The 16,312-nt window shown below is 39.5% G+C and overlaps 1 protein-coding gene across 1 annotated transcript in view; it reads left to right on the plus strand.

Annotated features, from left to right (window-relative positions):
* MUC19 (mucin 19, oligomeric) overlaps positions 1–16,312 on the plus strand; it is a 180,252-nt gene that overhangs the window by 138,538 nt on the left and 25,402 nt on the right. Inside the window, 36 exon segments of the mRNA XM_030822800.1 lie at positions 147–194; positions 332–385; positions 887–940; positions 1,039–1,092; positions 1,867–1,920; positions 2,068–2,121; positions 2,873–2,926; positions 3,081–3,131; positions 3,999–4,052; positions 4,557–4,589; positions 4,862–4,915; positions 5,053–5,106; positions 5,619–5,663; positions 5,761–5,814; positions 6,296–6,340; positions 6,777–6,830; positions 7,250–7,282; positions 7,516–7,569; positions 7,709–7,762; positions 8,650–8,703; positions 9,185–9,217; positions 10,545–10,548; positions 11,276–11,328; positions 11,471–11,524; positions 11,935–11,967; positions 12,221–12,274; positions 12,443–12,496; positions 13,450–13,503; positions 13,997–14,029; positions 14,284–14,337; positions 14,475–14,527; positions 14,694–14,742; positions 14,981–15,043; positions 15,601–15,648; positions 16,041–16,094; positions 16,248–16,301. Of these exon segments, the coding sequence (XP_030678660.1) occupies positions 147–194; positions 332–385; positions 887–940; positions 1,039–1,092; positions 1,867–1,920; positions 2,068–2,121; positions 2,873–2,926; positions 3,081–3,131; positions 3,999–4,052; positions 4,557–4,589; positions 4,862–4,915; positions 5,053–5,106; positions 5,619–5,663; positions 5,761–5,814; positions 6,296–6,340; positions 6,777–6,830; positions 7,250–7,282; positions 7,516–7,569; positions 7,709–7,762; positions 8,650–8,703; positions 9,185–9,217; positions 10,545–10,548; positions 11,276–11,328; positions 11,471–11,524; positions 11,935–11,967; positions 12,221–12,274; positions 12,443–12,496; positions 13,450–13,503; positions 13,997–14,029; positions 14,284–14,337; positions 14,475–14,527; positions 14,694–14,742; positions 14,981–15,043; positions 15,601–15,648; positions 16,041–16,094; positions 16,248–16,301 (1,758 nt within the window).

Below are 16,312 nucleotides of genomic sequence, written 5' to 3' on the forward strand. Positions count from 1 at the left end.
CAACACGTTTATCTTTCTGTCAGTTATAGGTCCAGAATGTATCTTTCGCTGTTTCAAAGTCACAGACAGACTTGTTGCTCACATTCTTCCAGGGATCGCAAAATCGTTCTCATGTTCATCTTTTTTTTTTTCCCACCTAGGCACAGCTGCAGTGCCCTCTGGTACAACAGTTGCCCCTGGGAGCTCCAACTCAGGTAAAGCACCAGGCTGGGAGGAACCAGTACTTGGGAAGGGCTCCTCAGTGAGGTGTCTGCCTGGGTGATCCTACCATACTCTTCTCAGATTCTTCAAATCTTTGTCCTCACTGTTATTCCTCTTCTCTCATTTGCAGAAGCCACAACTTCTGTAGGAGAAAATGGAAAAACAAGAGGTGAAATAATCACAGGTGAGCTCCGTTAAGGAACTAAGTGTACTTTGTAATAACTTCCCATGTCTCACTTGAAATATAGCAAAATTCTTTGACTTTCCAACATTTGGCATATTAAAAGCATATTTAGCAGATGTTCAATATTTAACATCAATAGATACGGTTCCAACACTTCAACGTTCCCTCCTTGTGTTTTGTTCCCTGTGTCAAAGGCCTCTTCATCAGGCTAGCATGGGGCCCATTCCCTTGCAGTTATAGAGGTGACTTGGCCTGAATCTATCTTCCTGTAACTAAACCCTAAAAAAAGGGTCTCAGTGGTGGAGGACTTTCTGTGTAAACTCACCGAGGGAATTATATATTCCACAAGCAATATATGGATAAACTCTTAAAACTAGAAAGCCCAGAGAAATAAATGTACTGGTATATTGAAGAAACAAAGTTATTATCTTTCCTTTAAGAGCCCATGCCCATTTCATGAGAGGCAACACATTGACCAGCTGACCACCTTTCTTATTTCAGGTACTACTGAGGGCACCTCTGGCAAAGTTCTGGAACCTGGAAGTGCCCACACAGGTCAGGAATTCTGAACATGGCCCCTTAAGCAATATCAGCTTTGGGAAACCCAGAATGTCCTGTCTAGTCTTTATATCTCCAATTCCTTTCTTTCTCAGAGGCCACAACTTTCCCAGGAGGCAGTGGAACTACCCGAGCAGGACCGCCAGGAGGTGAGCTTGTCAGGCTGAGGCCTGGGGCTCTCATCATCTCTCGATCTGGGTGGCTGCAGTGAACAGTAATGAACAGTAATGCAGTGAAAGTCTTTTGAGGGAGGGTCCTGCATTTTCTCTGTGGCCATAGTGTGTCATATCAACCTGGTCAGTTATTCTGCTTGTGAATTCATGACCTCAGATGTCTCAGCCAGGCTGTCTTCAGTGTCCTGGCTTACTGAAACAATTTTTTTCTGATATGAAGTATGAGCGTATTTTGCATATATTCCAACTTTCCAGGACTTCCACCTCTCCTTACCCAGTTTTCCTTTCCACCCACAGTTTGAGACATTTTCTATCATTTTTCTCCTTTACTTACACATGATATTTGTTTCTCTCTCCCCTCCTACAAAACTTAATGAAAACAACTGATTATTAAAATGTTCCAAGTTGTATCAAAGAGTCCTACTTATAAATATAGAAGTGTGCTTTGTTTCTCCCGTAGGCACCTCTGTCACACCAGGGGGGTATGCTCCTGGAAGGGAAACAGGTCAGGGTGATTTAAGCCTTATTCTTCCCTTGCTTCATAGAGAAAGGGAAACCCAGTAGCAACACACACAGCCCAGGTTGCCCTGGAAAATCAAGTACTTGGAGATTGTTCATTTTCCATTCTCTACAGGGATACAGTGTCCTCAGGAAAGGGCTTCCAGTACTTTAGGGCCACACATGGGTGCTTCCAAGATTAACTGGGGAGATAATGATCTATTGCTCCATTTCCCTTTGTTGGCATTTTAGGTACCACTGGAGAATTGTCTAAAACGACCATTATACCTGGAAGTTCTAACACAGGTAGCTTAACAGGAAGGGAATGCCTCTTATTTAATGTCAGATGTCATGATATCTCTTTTAGGGATGCTATTATAAAGTAATACCCCAATATCCTCTGCAGTATTCCAATTCCCGGATGTCACTATTCTCCTACTTTTTTTTCCTCAGAGGCCACAACTTCCACAAAAGGGACTGGTACTTCTGGAACTGGCTTTAAAACTGGTGAGAATAAACTGTCCCTGATTTGGGGTCATCCAGATTAGGAATCAAGCTTCTCTTAAGAGTATTTACATTTTATTTAGGTACACTGCAAGCAATTAAAAATGAATTTGCTATAGAAATAGATTTTTTTTTTTTGAAATCTACTAATTTTAGAATTGAGCCTCACTGCTCCAGGTCTGAGAATGGGTTGAGATATCTCCAGTGGTGTTACACCTATCACCAGAATTGGAGATGGAATTCAGAATGTTTTCCTTGTGTGTGTGTGTGTGTGAGTGTGTGTATGTGTGTGAAATAGAAAAAAATTCCATGGAACCAGGATGCATGCATGCATATCTGTTTATCTGTATATGGGTAAAACTTTGCTTTGTCAATATTTTGCCCCACATCTAGTTTGAAGCACATTTAAACCTTATTTCCCCTTCTTTCTATCTCACAGCAGGCATCGCTGTGCCAGAGGAGCAAGTTTGTCAATGTTAGGGAAATGCATCTAGTTTCCCTTCTATTAAATTTCCAGGAGAAGCACCTGAAGTTGCAAACAGTATTTCTCTATTTGCTTTGGTTGTGCATTGTTGAATGCAAGCAAATACATCTAGTTCACCCTCTGCCACAACCTCAAAAAAAGAGATTTCATTTGTGGCAAATAAATACATTATATCCCTTTAAGAGTCAGGTCTTCACTTGACTTACTGAGTCATAATGGTCAGTAAGTCAAATGAAGACCTGACTCTAAAAGAGGTATAATGTGTTTCAGGCACCTCTGGTGTGGCACCTGGCACAACAGTTTCCTCTGGAAGTTTCAGCACAGGTGAGTCCACAGTTTCTTTACTGATTCCACAGGAATCATTTCTTGAGTGCTTGCTACAATAATGTCTTCCCTTTGGTGCTTCTATGCAGAAGCACCACCATTCCATCCCTAGGCCCCTGAATCTTTTTCATTTATGTCCCTCCTCTCTCAATAGCCACAATTTCTCCTGGAGCAAGTAGAATGACTGGGACTGGACCCACTGCAGGTAAGCACTGATGAACTACTAACTGCTTCCCAGTAGACAAGGTTATCTGAATCACATCTACTGTTTGTACCTCCTGTGAAGAGCATTTTCTGAACAAAGATTACTGGTTAGGCAGGATTTTACCTAATAACCAAATGTCAGATCTTCAAACTCTTTTATCTTCGTTTCCTCTGCTTCAAGGAGATTTCAGCATGGAGCTAAGGCACTGAGAATCAGTTGGGTGATTAGAAAGAAATGTCTTTCTCTCACTGATATCTAAAGGAAGTAATTGAGTTATTGGAATGGTTGTCATTAAATATTCTATGAGATATAAATGGTGTGAAGAACATATATAAATGAATTCTTGATTCTAGAACTCTGAAAAGAGCTTGTTGACACGCTGAGAAAACATAGCTCCCTTACCCCATTGTAGGCCATTTTCTTCTCATTATGGGTAAAGATTGAGATATTGATTCTCATGGTTCTCTAATACCAAGTTCATTTTGGTAGCCACTGGCAAAATTCTTGCACATGAAAATTATAATATTTAAAGCAATAAATGATGATGATAGTAGTGAGCATATCTATCATTTATGAGTTCCTTACTATATACCCTTTTATATTAAGAATTCTACATATCTTATTCCATTTAAGAAATAACTAAGGTCCAACTAAGAACCATGTGAGTTAAAATGTTTTATCTCCCTATTTTAACAATTAAATGTGTGTATTAAAGGTTTCCATCACTTTTACAGTCAGGAGGTCTTCTTTTCTGACTTAGTAGGTGACAAGACATTTTGAATTGGGCTTATCTCATGTAGTGACATCCACTTGCTCATCCTTCTTCCTTAATACTTAATTAATTTTAGTTTTCTTTTCATCTTTAAGAACCCACAACTTCCCTAGGAGGAGGTGGCACCACTGGAGCAGAAATAAAATCAGGTAAAGACTTTGGGGCATTTATATTTATTGTTGTATTTTGATAGATTTTGTATAGAAAAACTTTTTTTAAATGAACTTTTAATTTTGAAATAATTTTAAGTTACAGAAAATTTCCATTGATAATGCAAAAATCACTTTAACATGGAATGTGGTTTTAAATTTCCTTTAAAGCTATAATATTTTAAGGGAAACAGAGATTCTCCGTGGATTTGGATTTGTAAATATGTGGTCCCAAATTTCCTAAAGGCTTTGCCTTTTCAGATACTAACCTCAGGTGTCTAGGACTCTGCAGAGAAGGGTTACAATAATAGCTCTGGCTCTGAAATGGTTTTCCCTTTGAAAAGAGCATAGTCTATATAACATTAGCGTACTAGCTTCAAATCAGTGTAGAAATCATTAAGATGCCCATATTTTAATTTGGAGATAAAAATTCAAAATTTTTTTTCTTCCTTCTTTTTCTTTCTTTCCTCCTCCTTCTTCTCCTTCTCTTTTGCTTTTCATTAGGAGCCACCTCTGGAGCACCAGGAAGTAAGACATGTAAACTTGGGGAAAGCCTTTCAAATGAACTTCAACATTGGCAAAAAAAAAAAAAAAAAAAAAAAAATCAGGACAAGCATATTAGCCATTGCGTTAACCTCAGCCTTGCCAAGGAACACGATACTCATGGAAAATGCCTCTCCTGTCAGTTATAGGACCAGGAAGCGTCTTTTCCTGCTTTGAAGTCACAGATGGACATGCTGTCAGCCACATTCTTTCAAGGGTCATAAAAGGGTCTTTATGTTGATCTTTCTCTTTTCTTTCCTATCTAGGCACAGCTGGAGTGCCCTCTGCTACAACAGTTGCCCCTGGGAGCTCCAACTCAGGTAAAACACCAGGGTGGGGGGAACCAGTGCTTGGAAAGGGCTCCTCAGTGAGGTGTCTGCCTGGGTGATCCTACCATGCTTTTCTCAGATTCTTCAAATCTTTGCCCTCACTGCTATTATTTTTCCCTCTTTTACAGAGGCCACGACTTCTTTAGGAGAAAGTGGAAAAACAAGAGCTGAAACAATCACAGGTGAGCTCAGTTAAGGAACTAAGTGTACATTGATATGATTTTCCATGTCTTGCTAGAATATGGCAAAAGTCTGAATTTCCCATATTTGGCATACTAGAAAAACATTTAGCAGATGATCAATATTTAACATTAATAAATATAGTTCAGACACTTCAACATTTCCTCCTTATGTCTTGTGCTTTGGGTCTAAGGACCCTTCATCAGGGCATCATGGAGCCCATTCTCTGACAGTTACAGAGGTGATGTGGGCCCAAATCTATCTATCTGTAACAATACCCTAAATAAGGAACTCCATGGTAGAGGACTTTCTCTATAAACTTGCCAAAGGAACTATATGTTCCATGGGCAATATATGGATTAACTCTTAAAAACAAACAAACAAACAAAAACAGAAACTGTAGAGAAATAATTTTTCTGGTGTATTTAATAAATTTTTTTTTGTATAGGAGTCTATAACCATTTCATTAATGACAACAGATTGACCAACTAATCACAATCCTCCCTTATTTCAGGTACTACTGAGGGTAAAACTCTGGCAGCTGGAAGTGCCCACACAGGTCAGGAACTCTCAACATGGCCCCTTGGGCAATACAGCTTATGGGGCCCCAGAATGTCCTGTGCAGTCTTCATACATCCAATTCCTTTCTTTGTCAGAGGCCACAACTTTCTCAGGAGGCAGCAGGACCACCCAGGCAGGACCAACGGGAGGTGAGCTTGTTAGGCTGAGGCCTGAGGCTCTCATCATCTCTCTATCTGGGTGGATACAGGGAACAAATAATGTGAAGGCTTTTGAGGGAGGGGGAATTTTCTCTGGGGCCATATTGTGTCCTATATCTGGTCAGTTATTCTGCTTGTGATTCCATGATCTCAGATGGCTCAGCTAGGCTGTCTTCAGTACCCTGGCTTATGGAGACGTTTTTTTCTGATATGAGGCTTGAGAGTCTATTACATGTATTCCATCCTTCCAGAACATCCAGCCATCCTTTACCCAATTTACCTTTCCACCCACAGCTGGACACTTTCTGTCATTTTTCTAATCTAACTATACATGATGTTTATTTCTTCTCTCTCCTCACTAGAAAGCTTCATGAAGTCAACTGATTATTTAAATGCCCCTACAGCTGTATCAAAAACTCCTGCTTATAAGGTTAAAACCTTAAGCAGGATTTCTCCTGTATTTCTCCTGTAGGCGCTTCTGGCACATCAGGAGGATATGTCCCTGGAAGGGAAACAGGTCAGCATGATTTAAACCCTATTCTACTTTGCCTTATAGTAAAAGGGAAACCCAGCAGCAGCACATCCATCTCAGGTTGGCCTGGAAAATGAAGTGCTAGAAGTTGTTCATTTTCCATTTGCTACAGAGACAGAGTATCCTCAGGAAAGGGCTTCCAGTGCTTTAGGGCTACATTGATGCTTCCAAGCATAAATGGGGAGAAAATGCTCTATTGCTGCATTTATCCCTTTTGCTTTTTAGGTACCACTGGAGAATCTTCTGGAACAACCATTATGTCTGGAAGTTCTAACACACATAGCTTAACAGGAATAAAGTGCCTCATATTTAATGTCAGATGTCATGGTATCTCTTTTAGGGCTGCTATGATAAAATAACACCCCAGTATCTCCTCAGTATTCCAAACTTACAGACTTCCCTACTCTATTTATTCCCTCAGAGCCCACAACTTCCATTGAAGAAACTGGAACTTCCAGAACTATATTCAAAACTGGTGAGACTAAAAAGCCCATAATTTGGGGTCATCTAGATTAGGTCTTTTAACTTTCCTTGAGGGTGTTTATGGTTTTTATAAAGACACTGCAAGTGATTCAATACAGGTTTGTTATTAGGGAGAAATCTTTTTTGAAAGACTACTTATTCTAAAATTGAATCCCCCTTCATTGAGGCTGAGGATGGGATGGGATTTTCCCATTTTGTTACTAGTATCACCAGCATTTGAGCTGGAAGTCAGAGAGTTTTCTGTGTGTACATGTGTGAATGTGTGTGAGGTAGGAAAGTGCCCCGTGGAACCAGGATGCATGCATGCATATGTGCGTATGTATCTCACAATTGGCTTTCCCAATATTTTCTCCAACATCTGAAGTTTCAACACATTTAAATCTTTTTTCTCTTTTCTTATGTACCTCACAGTAGGCATCACTGCAGCCCCAGGGAGGCAAGCAGGTGAGCATCCAGAAAATGCATCTAGTTTCCCTTTTATCAAATTTGTAGTTGTGCTTGAAGTTGGAAACATTTTCTATGTGCTTTGGTTATGAATTTTTGAAAGCAGGCAAATATATGTAGTTCACCATCAGCCACATGCTCAGAGAGAGATGTATGTTGTAGGAAATAAATACATACATAAATACAGCATATCCCTTTAAGATTTGGGTCCCCTCAATCCCTTTGTGTTTCAGGCACCTCTGTGGTGGCGCCTAGCACAACAGTTGCCCCTGGAAGTTTCAGCACAGGTGAATCCACTGTGTGGTGGGGAATCCTTTTATGGGTGCTTGCTATAATATCTTCCTCTTGAGTGTTTCAATGCAGAAGCATCACCATTCCATTCCATCCCCCCCTGAATCTTTTCCATTCATGTCCTTCCTCTGCCAGAAGCCACAACTTCTCCTGGAGCAAGTGGAATGACTGGGGTTAGAACCACTTCAAGTAAGCACTGACAATCCACTACCTCCTTCCCAGTAGACAACATTGCCTCAATCACATGTAGTATTTGTATTTCCTGTAAAGAGTCTTTTTTGAACATAGATTACCAGATAGGCAGGATATTACCTAAATGACTAAAGGCCTGACACTCAAATTCCTTTGTTTTTCTTTCTTCTGTTCAAAGGAGACTTCACCATGAAGCTAAGGCACTGAGAATCAGTTGTGTGATTGGAGAGAAATGGTTTTATTTCTCTCATTGATGTCTAAAGGAAATAATTGAGTTATTGAAAGTTTTGTCATTTAAATTTTCTGTGAGACAGAAATGGTGCATGGAAAACATATATATGTTAAATCCTGGTTCTAGAAACCTCTGAAAAGAGCTTCTTGGCACTTTGAGAAAATGCATAGTTCCCACACCTTCATGATACGACATGTTCATTCTCATTATGGGTAAAGAATTCAGATTTTGATTCCTATCACTTTCTAATTCCAAGTTTCAATGTGGTAGCCACTGGCAAAATGCTTGCAAGTGAAAAATCTAATACTTAATAAATGAGGATGATAATAGTAATAAGCACATCAATCATTTATGATTAATTTCAGTTCTGACTGTATACCTTTTGAAATTAAGTTTAAATAACTTATTCCAATTAAGAAACACTTAAATTTCAATTAAGGACAATATGATTTGAAAATATTTTATCTCACCATTTAACAATTAAACTTGGATATTGAAGGTTTCCATCATGTTTACAGTCAGAAGGATTTCTCTTCTGACTTAACAGTAGGTGACAAGACATTTTGAATTAGGCTTATTGCACATCTTGACATCCACTTAGCTCATCCCTCCTTAATACTCAATTAATTTTGGTTTTCTTTCCATCTTTAAGAGACTACAACTTCCCTAGGTGGAATTGGCACCACTAGAACTGAAATAAAATCCGGTAAATATTTTGCAGTATTCATTATCTATTGTTGCATTTTGATAGATTTCTTAGAGGAAACATTTTTTAACAATGAGTTTTTAAGTGACAGAAAATTTGCATCGATTATGCAAAGAATCGCTTTAATGTGGAGTGTACTTTTAAATTTCTTTTAAGGCTGTAATATTTCAGGGGAAACAGAGTTTCTTCTTAGATTTGGATTTGTAAACATGTGGGCCCAAATTTCCTGAAGGCTTTCCCTTCTTAGAGACTAACTTCAAGGTTCCAGGCCTCTGGAGAGGAGAGCTGTAGTAGCTTCGGCTCTGAAATGATTTCCCTTTGAGCAGAGCATAGCCTGCATATCATCATAGTGTGGACTTGTATTCAGCACAGAACCCATTAGGTTGTCATGTTTTACTTCAGAGATAAAAATTCAAAATTTTCTTTTTTCTTCTCTTTCTTTCTTTCTCATCCTTTTTCTTCTTCTTTTTCTTTTTATTAGGAGCCACCACTGGAGCACCAGGAAGTAAGACAGGTCGATTTCAGAAATGCCTTCTTTTTATTATTATACTTTAAGTTCTAGGGTACATGTGCACAATGTGCAGGTTTGTTACATATGTATCCATGTGCCATGTTGGTGTGCTGCACCCATTAACTCGTCATTTAGCATTAGGTATATCTCCTAATGCTATCCCTTCCCCCTCTTCCCACCCAATGACAGGCCCCAGTGTATGAAGTTCCCCACCCTGTGTCCAAGTGTTCTTATTGTTCGATTCCCACCTATGAGTGAGAACATGTGGTGTTTGGTTTTCTGTCCTTGCGATAGTTTGCTCAGAATGATGGTTTCCAGCTTCATCCATGGCCCTACAAAGGACATGAACTCATCCTTTTTACGGCTGCATAGTATTCCATGGTGTATATTTGCCACATTTTCTTAATCCAGTCTATCATTGATGGACATTTGGGTTGGTTCCAAGTCTTTGCTATTGTGAATAGTGTTGCAGTAAACATACGTGTGCATGTGTCTTTATAGCAGCATGATTTATAATCCTTTGGGTATATACCCAGTAATGGGATGGCTGGGTCAAATGGTTTTTCTAGTTCTAGATCCTTGAGGAATGGCCACACTGTCTTCCACAATGGTTGAACTAGTTTACAGTCCCACCAACAGTGTAAAAGTGTTCCTATTTCTCCACATCCTCTCCAGCACCTGTTGTTTCCTGACTTTTTAATGATGGCCATTCTAACTGGTGTGAGATGGTATCTCACTGTGGTTTTGATTTGCATTTCTCTGATGGCCAGTGATGATGAGCATTTTTTCATGTGTCTGTTGGCTGCATAAATGTCTTCTTTTGAGAAGTGTCTGTTCATATCCTTCACCCACTTTTTGATAGGGTTGTTTGATTTTTTCTTGTAAATTTGTTTAAGTTCTTTGTAGATTCTGGATATTAGCCCTTTGTCAGATGGGTAGATTGTAAAAATTTTCTCCCATTCTGTAGGTTGCCTGTTCACTCTGATGGTAGTTTCTTTTGCTGTGCAGAAGCTCTTTAGTTTAATTAGATCCCATTTGTCAATTTTGGCTTTTCTTGCCATTGCTTTTGGTGTTTTAGTCATGAAGTCCTTGCCCATGCCTGTGTCCTGAATGGTATTGCCTAGGATTTCTTCTAGGGTTTGTATGGTTTTAGGTCTAACATTTAAGTCTGTAATCCACGTCGAATCAATTTTTGTATAAGGTGTAAGAAGGGATCCAGTTTCAGCTTTCTACATATGGCTAGCCAGTTTTCCAGCACCATTTATTAAATAGGGAATCCTTTCCCCATTGCTTATTTTTGTCAGGTTTGTCAAAGATCAGATAGTTGTAGATGTGTGGTATTATTTCTGAGGGCTCTGTTCTGTTCCCTTGGTCTATGTCTCTGTTTTGGTACCAGTACCATGCTGTTTTGGTTACTGTAGCCTTCTAGTATAGTTTGAAGTCAGGTAGCATGATGCCTCCAGCCCTGTCCTTTTGGCTTAGGATTGTCTTGGCAATGTGGGCTCTTTTTTGGTTCCATATGAACTTTAAAGTAGTTTCTTTCCAATTCTGTGAAGAAAGTCATTGGTAGCTTGATGGGGATGGCATTGAATCTATAAATTACCTTGGGCAATATGGCCATTTTCACGATATTGATTATTCCTATCCATGGGCATGGAATGTTCTTCCATTTGTTTGTGACCTCTTTTATTTTGTTGAGCAGTGGTTTGTAGTTCTCCTTGAAGAGGTCCTTCACATCCCTTGTAAGTTGGATTCCTAGGTATTTTATTCTCTTTGAAGCAATTGTGAATGGGAGTTCACTCATGATTTGGCTCTCTGTTTGTCTGTTATTGGTGTCTACCCTTGTGACATAGTGAAAGAGAAACCCAGTAGCAACACATTCATCTCTGGTTGGCCTGGAAAATGAAGTGCTAGAAAGTTTTTCATTTTCCGTTCTTTATAGAAATAGAATGTTCTCAGGAAAGGGCTTCAATGCTTTAGGGTTGCCATGTTGATCCTTCCAAGCTTAAATGGGGAGACAATGCTCTATTATTCCATTTCTATTATTTTTTTCATTTCAAGTATGATGGGAGAATCTTCTAGAATGACCATTCTATCTGGAAGTTCTAACACAGGTAGCCTAACAAGAAGGAAATGTGTCTTACTTAATGTCAAATCTCATGCTATGTCTTTTAGGGCTGCGATGATAAAGTCCCTCCTCAGTATCCTCTCTCAGTATTCCAAATTCACAGACTTCACCACTCTTTCTTCCCTTAGAGGCCACAAATTCCATTGAAGAGACTGGTACTTCCGGAACTGGATTCAAAACCGGTGAGAAGAAACAGCCCCTGATTTGGCATCATAAGTATCAGGTCTCTTAAGCTTTGCTTGAGAGAGTTTGTGTTTTATTTAGGGATGCTGCAAGTGATTCAAGATAGTTTTGCTGGTGGAGATACAATTTTTTTTTTAAATCTAAGAATTCTAGAATGGAGACTTACAGATTTATGTCTGAGGACGGAATGGAATTTCTCCATTTGTGTTACAACTGTCACTAGCATTTGAGGTGGAATTCAGAAAGTTTTCCATGAGAGTGTGTGAAATACAAAAGAGCCCCATGGACGCAGGACACATGCATTTATATGTGTGTGCATGCTTACACATTTTCTTACTTTTTATCTTCTCCTGCATCTGATGGTTTCAGCACATTTAAAACATTTTCCCCCCTGCTTTCTGTCTCACAGCAGGCATCACTGCAGCACCAGGAAAGCAAGCAGGTGAGCACTGGGGAAATCCATCTAGTTTCCCTTTTATCAAACTCCAGAAGTGCCTGAAGCTGAGGACACTGTCTCTGTCTGCTCTAGTTGTGAAGCATTGACAGCAGGCAAATGCATCTAGTTCATCAACTGCCATATCCTCGGGGGAAATGACTTCTTTTATAAAAAATAAATATAGTATATCTCCTTTAGATTCAGGTCTTCATTTGACTTACTCATTCACCATGGTCACCTCAATCCCTTTGTGTTTCAGGCACCTCTGGGATGGCACCTGGCACAACAGTTGCCCCTGGAAGTTTCAGCACAGGTGAGTCCACAATTTGGCACAGAGCCATTTCTTGGATGCTTTCTACAATAATATGTTTTCCCTTTTGCTGCTTCTATGCAAAAGCAGACCATTCCCTTTCTAAATCCCGGAATGTTTTCGTGTTTTTTTTTGTTTTTTTTTTTTTTTTTTTTTTTTTCACTCTCTCAGCAGCTACAACTTCTCCTGGAGCAAGTGGAGTGATTGGCACTGGACCCACTGCAGGTAAGCCCTGATGAAGCACGACCTGCTTCCCAGTAGACAACGTTGCCTGAATCACATCTAATGCTTGTACTTCCTGTGAAGAGTATTTTCAGAACAAGCATTATCAGATTGGCAGGATTTTACCTAATTACCAAACGTGACACTCAGACTCCTTTGTCTTCCTTTCCTCTGCTTCAGGGAGACTTCACCATGGAGCTAAGGCACAGAGAATCAGTTGGGTGATTGGAGAGAAATGTCTTTCTTTCTCTCATTGATACCTAAAGGAAGTAATTGAGATAATGAAATTTTTGTCTTTAAATTTTCTGAGATAGAAATGGTGCATGGAAAACATACAGATTCAACTCCTGGGTCTAGAAACATCTAAAAAAGAGCTTGTTGGCACATTGAGAAAACACAGTTTCCTCACCTTCATCCTCAGCCATTTTCTTTCTTATTTTGGGTAAAGAATAAAGATATTGATTCCTATACCTCTCTAATTCCAAGTTCCAATGTGGTAGCTGCTGGCAATTTTTTTTTTTTTTGAAGAGAGGACATCCAAGCAAAGGCAGTTTGTGGCCAGCCTTGAGACTGTCCCTACTCCTTCTGGCAAAATTCTTGCACATGAAAATTCTGATACTTAAATCAATGAAAATGATAATAGTAGTGAGTATATCTATCATTGATGAGTTCCTTACTATAAACATTTTCATTAAGAAGTTTACATATCTTATTCCAATTAAGAGCTACCTAAAGTCTAATTAAGAACCGTATGAGTTAAAATTATTTTATTCCCCATTAAAAAAAATACCCTGGTGTATTGAAGGTTTACATCACCTTTGCAGTCAGAAAAGTTTCTTTTCTAACTTAGTAGGTGGCAAGACATTTTGAATTGGACTCCTTCATGTAATGGTATCACCTAGCTCATCCTTTTTCCTTAACACTCAATTAATTTTGGTTTTCTTTCCATCTTTAAGAGACCACAACTTTCCTAGGAGGAAGTAGCACCACTGGAGCAGATATAAAATCAGGTGAAGATTATGGGGGTTTCATTATTTACTGCTGTATTTTGATAGATTTGTTAGGGAAAACATTTTCTCAATGAACTTTTTATTTTGGAATAATTTTAAGTTATAGAAAGTTTGCATAGATTATGCAAAGGATCTCTTTAATGTGGAGTAGAGTTTTTCATTTCCTTTTGAAGCTCTTTCAAAGGAACCAGGATTTCCTTTCAGATTTGGAACAACTTGGGCCCAAATTTCCAAAAGGCTTTTTCTTCTCTAGGACTAGCATCAGGGTTCAAGGCCTCTAGAGAGGAGAGTTACAGTAGCTGTGGCTCTGAAAGGGTTTTTCCTTTGAAAATAACTCAGTATGTGTATCATGACAGTACTGACTTGTATTTGGCATAGAAATCATTAAGATTTCACATTTTAGTTCAAGGGCAAAAATTCAAAATGTCCTTTCTTCTTTCTTTTTCCCCTTTTTTTCCTCCTCCTCCTCCTCCTCTCTTTTCCTTTTCATTAGGAGCCACCACAGGAGCACCAGGAAATAAGACAGGTAAATTTGGAGAAAGCCTTTGATATGACCTTCAATCTTGGCAAAAATGATCAGCAGGCACATTAGCCACTGCATTAACCTTGGCCTTACAAAGGTACATGGTAAACACAGAAAATGCCACCTCCTGTCAGTTATAGGTCCAGGAAGTATCTTTTGCTGCTCCAGGGTCCCAGGTAGACATGATGCTGGCCACGTTCTTCTAAGAGTTACAAATGTGTCGCTCTGTTGATCTTTTTCTTTTCTTTCCTGCCTAGGCACAGCTAAAGTGCCCTCTGGTACAACAGTTGCCCCTGGGAGCTCCAACTCAGGTAAAGCACCAGGCTGGGAGGATCCCCTGTTTGGGAAGGGCTCCTCAATGAGGTGTCTCCCTGGGTGATCCTACCATGCTTTTCTCAGATTCTTCTAATCTTTGCCCTCACTGCTATTCTTTTTCCCTTTTTCTCAGAGGCTACAACTTTCTCTGGAATCACTGAAGCAGTAACAGTCCCAGGTAAAAATGGGAAGTTGGTGAAATAGTTCTAACAATTCAAATTGATTGAAATAAATACAGAGTGATCTCCTATGGAAATCTTTGTCCAAGCCCCCAAATTTCAGAATACTAGTGTTTTACTCTAATTTTTACATTTATAGACAGCAGAATATTCTCTCTCTTTTCTCTTCTATAGGATCCATGACCACTGCACTGGGGAGCCAACTCTCCAGCAGTCAAACAGGTGAGCATGGGAAAGTGTGAGTATCTGCCCGATATTTACCAGTATTCAGAGAATAAGGATACTTCTAATATGAGAGCTTAGCCTTTGGTTTTTTTAATCTTTTTTGGAATGAAGTATCCTTGTTGAAAGGTGTATGAGGAATTCTGGAATAGGCCCTCTGAGTTAACAAAAAACATAATGTTTTTCTTCTAATCCATCTGTTAATGTAAATTAAATGGCATAAGTTTCTTCCTCTTAGTGATTCCAGGTTCCAGTGGCACCATCTCTCACACAACTGTTGCACCTAGAAGTTCTGTTATAGGTAAATGAATATTTTCAGTGGCAGTCATCACTTGTTTAATTTCAAGGAGGAATATGTAACCCCAAACATCTTTTCTGCCTCATTTCCTCTTCCAGAGGCCAAAGCTTCCTTAGAAGCCGTCAGAGTCACTGTTGTGAAATCACTGAGAACTAGGGGTCTTGGAGGTTAGCGTGGCCATTGAGTCGTGTCATGAGTTTGCTTCTGGATCTGAAAGATTATCGTGTAGGGAGGGCAGGTGCTCCCATCCATTCCCCTGAGCTGGCTTGTGAACCAGCCTTTTCCAATGCCCGGCCTTAAGACATAGATTTCTGGAGAGGGTAGTAGGAGCTGTAATTCCCTGGACTATTAACCCAGTGGATATTATAGGTATTACTACAGAATCAGCTGGAGTCAAGACTGGCCCAGAAGGTTCTGTCTCAGGTGAACAGATGACTAAAATGAACCAGCAATTGCTTTCCATCCTGAGCTTTAAATATTAAGTTGCTGAATGGTTTCCTCAGTGATTGATTACACGTCAAAACATACTCAGAATCTTTTCTCCTACTTTTAATCATCAGGAACCACCTCTGGTGCATCAGATGATCAAGTCACTGGAAGTAAAACCAGTAAATATGTTAAAGAAATTATTTTGTCTCACATTTGAGGGTTTTATATTATATGTGCTAGGTAAGCCTACTGAAAGATAGGCTTCTTGAGAAAAAAGTCTCTGTTTACTGATCCCTAGTACTAAACAGGGCTCAATAAATGTTTACCGAAGGAACAAAATAATTAAAATATAGGAAAAATACATAATTCAATCCAGGAGCAAAAAGGTCAGTGGAAGAACATGCCCATAGAACAGCCACATAGACAAACTAGTCTGTGTCAATGGTGCCTCCCGGAGCTGGCCAGTGCACAATTAGAGTGATATGGCCCTGGAAATACAGATTTATTTTATACCTAGACTGCCTCCATGCAAAAGAGTCTTCATGATGACACCATAGCCTTCTCGTTTCAGGCACTACTGGTGCGGCCTTGAGCACAACTGTTGCACCTGGAAGTTCCAGTACAGGTAGGCTAACAAGCTGAGAAGAAAGCTCCCTTTCTGGAAATAAGATGGCAAAAATGTCTTTCACATTGCTCTTCTTCTGTAAGAGCATCACAGTATATTTCCCCGTCCTTCTAAGTCCTCATCCTTTACGCGTTGCTTCTCTTTTTCTTCCAGAAGCCACAACTTCCACAGAAGTCCATAGAACCACTGTAGTGGGATGGAAGACAGGTGAGAATTAA

This window comes from Nomascus leucogenys, chromosome 11 (genome assembly GCF_006542625.1).
Source record: "Nomascus leucogenys isolate Asia chromosome 11, Asia_NLE_v1, whole genome shotgun sequence".
NCBI classification, from domain to species: Eukaryota; Metazoa; Chordata; class Mammalia; order Primates; family Hylobatidae; genus Nomascus; species Nomascus leucogenys.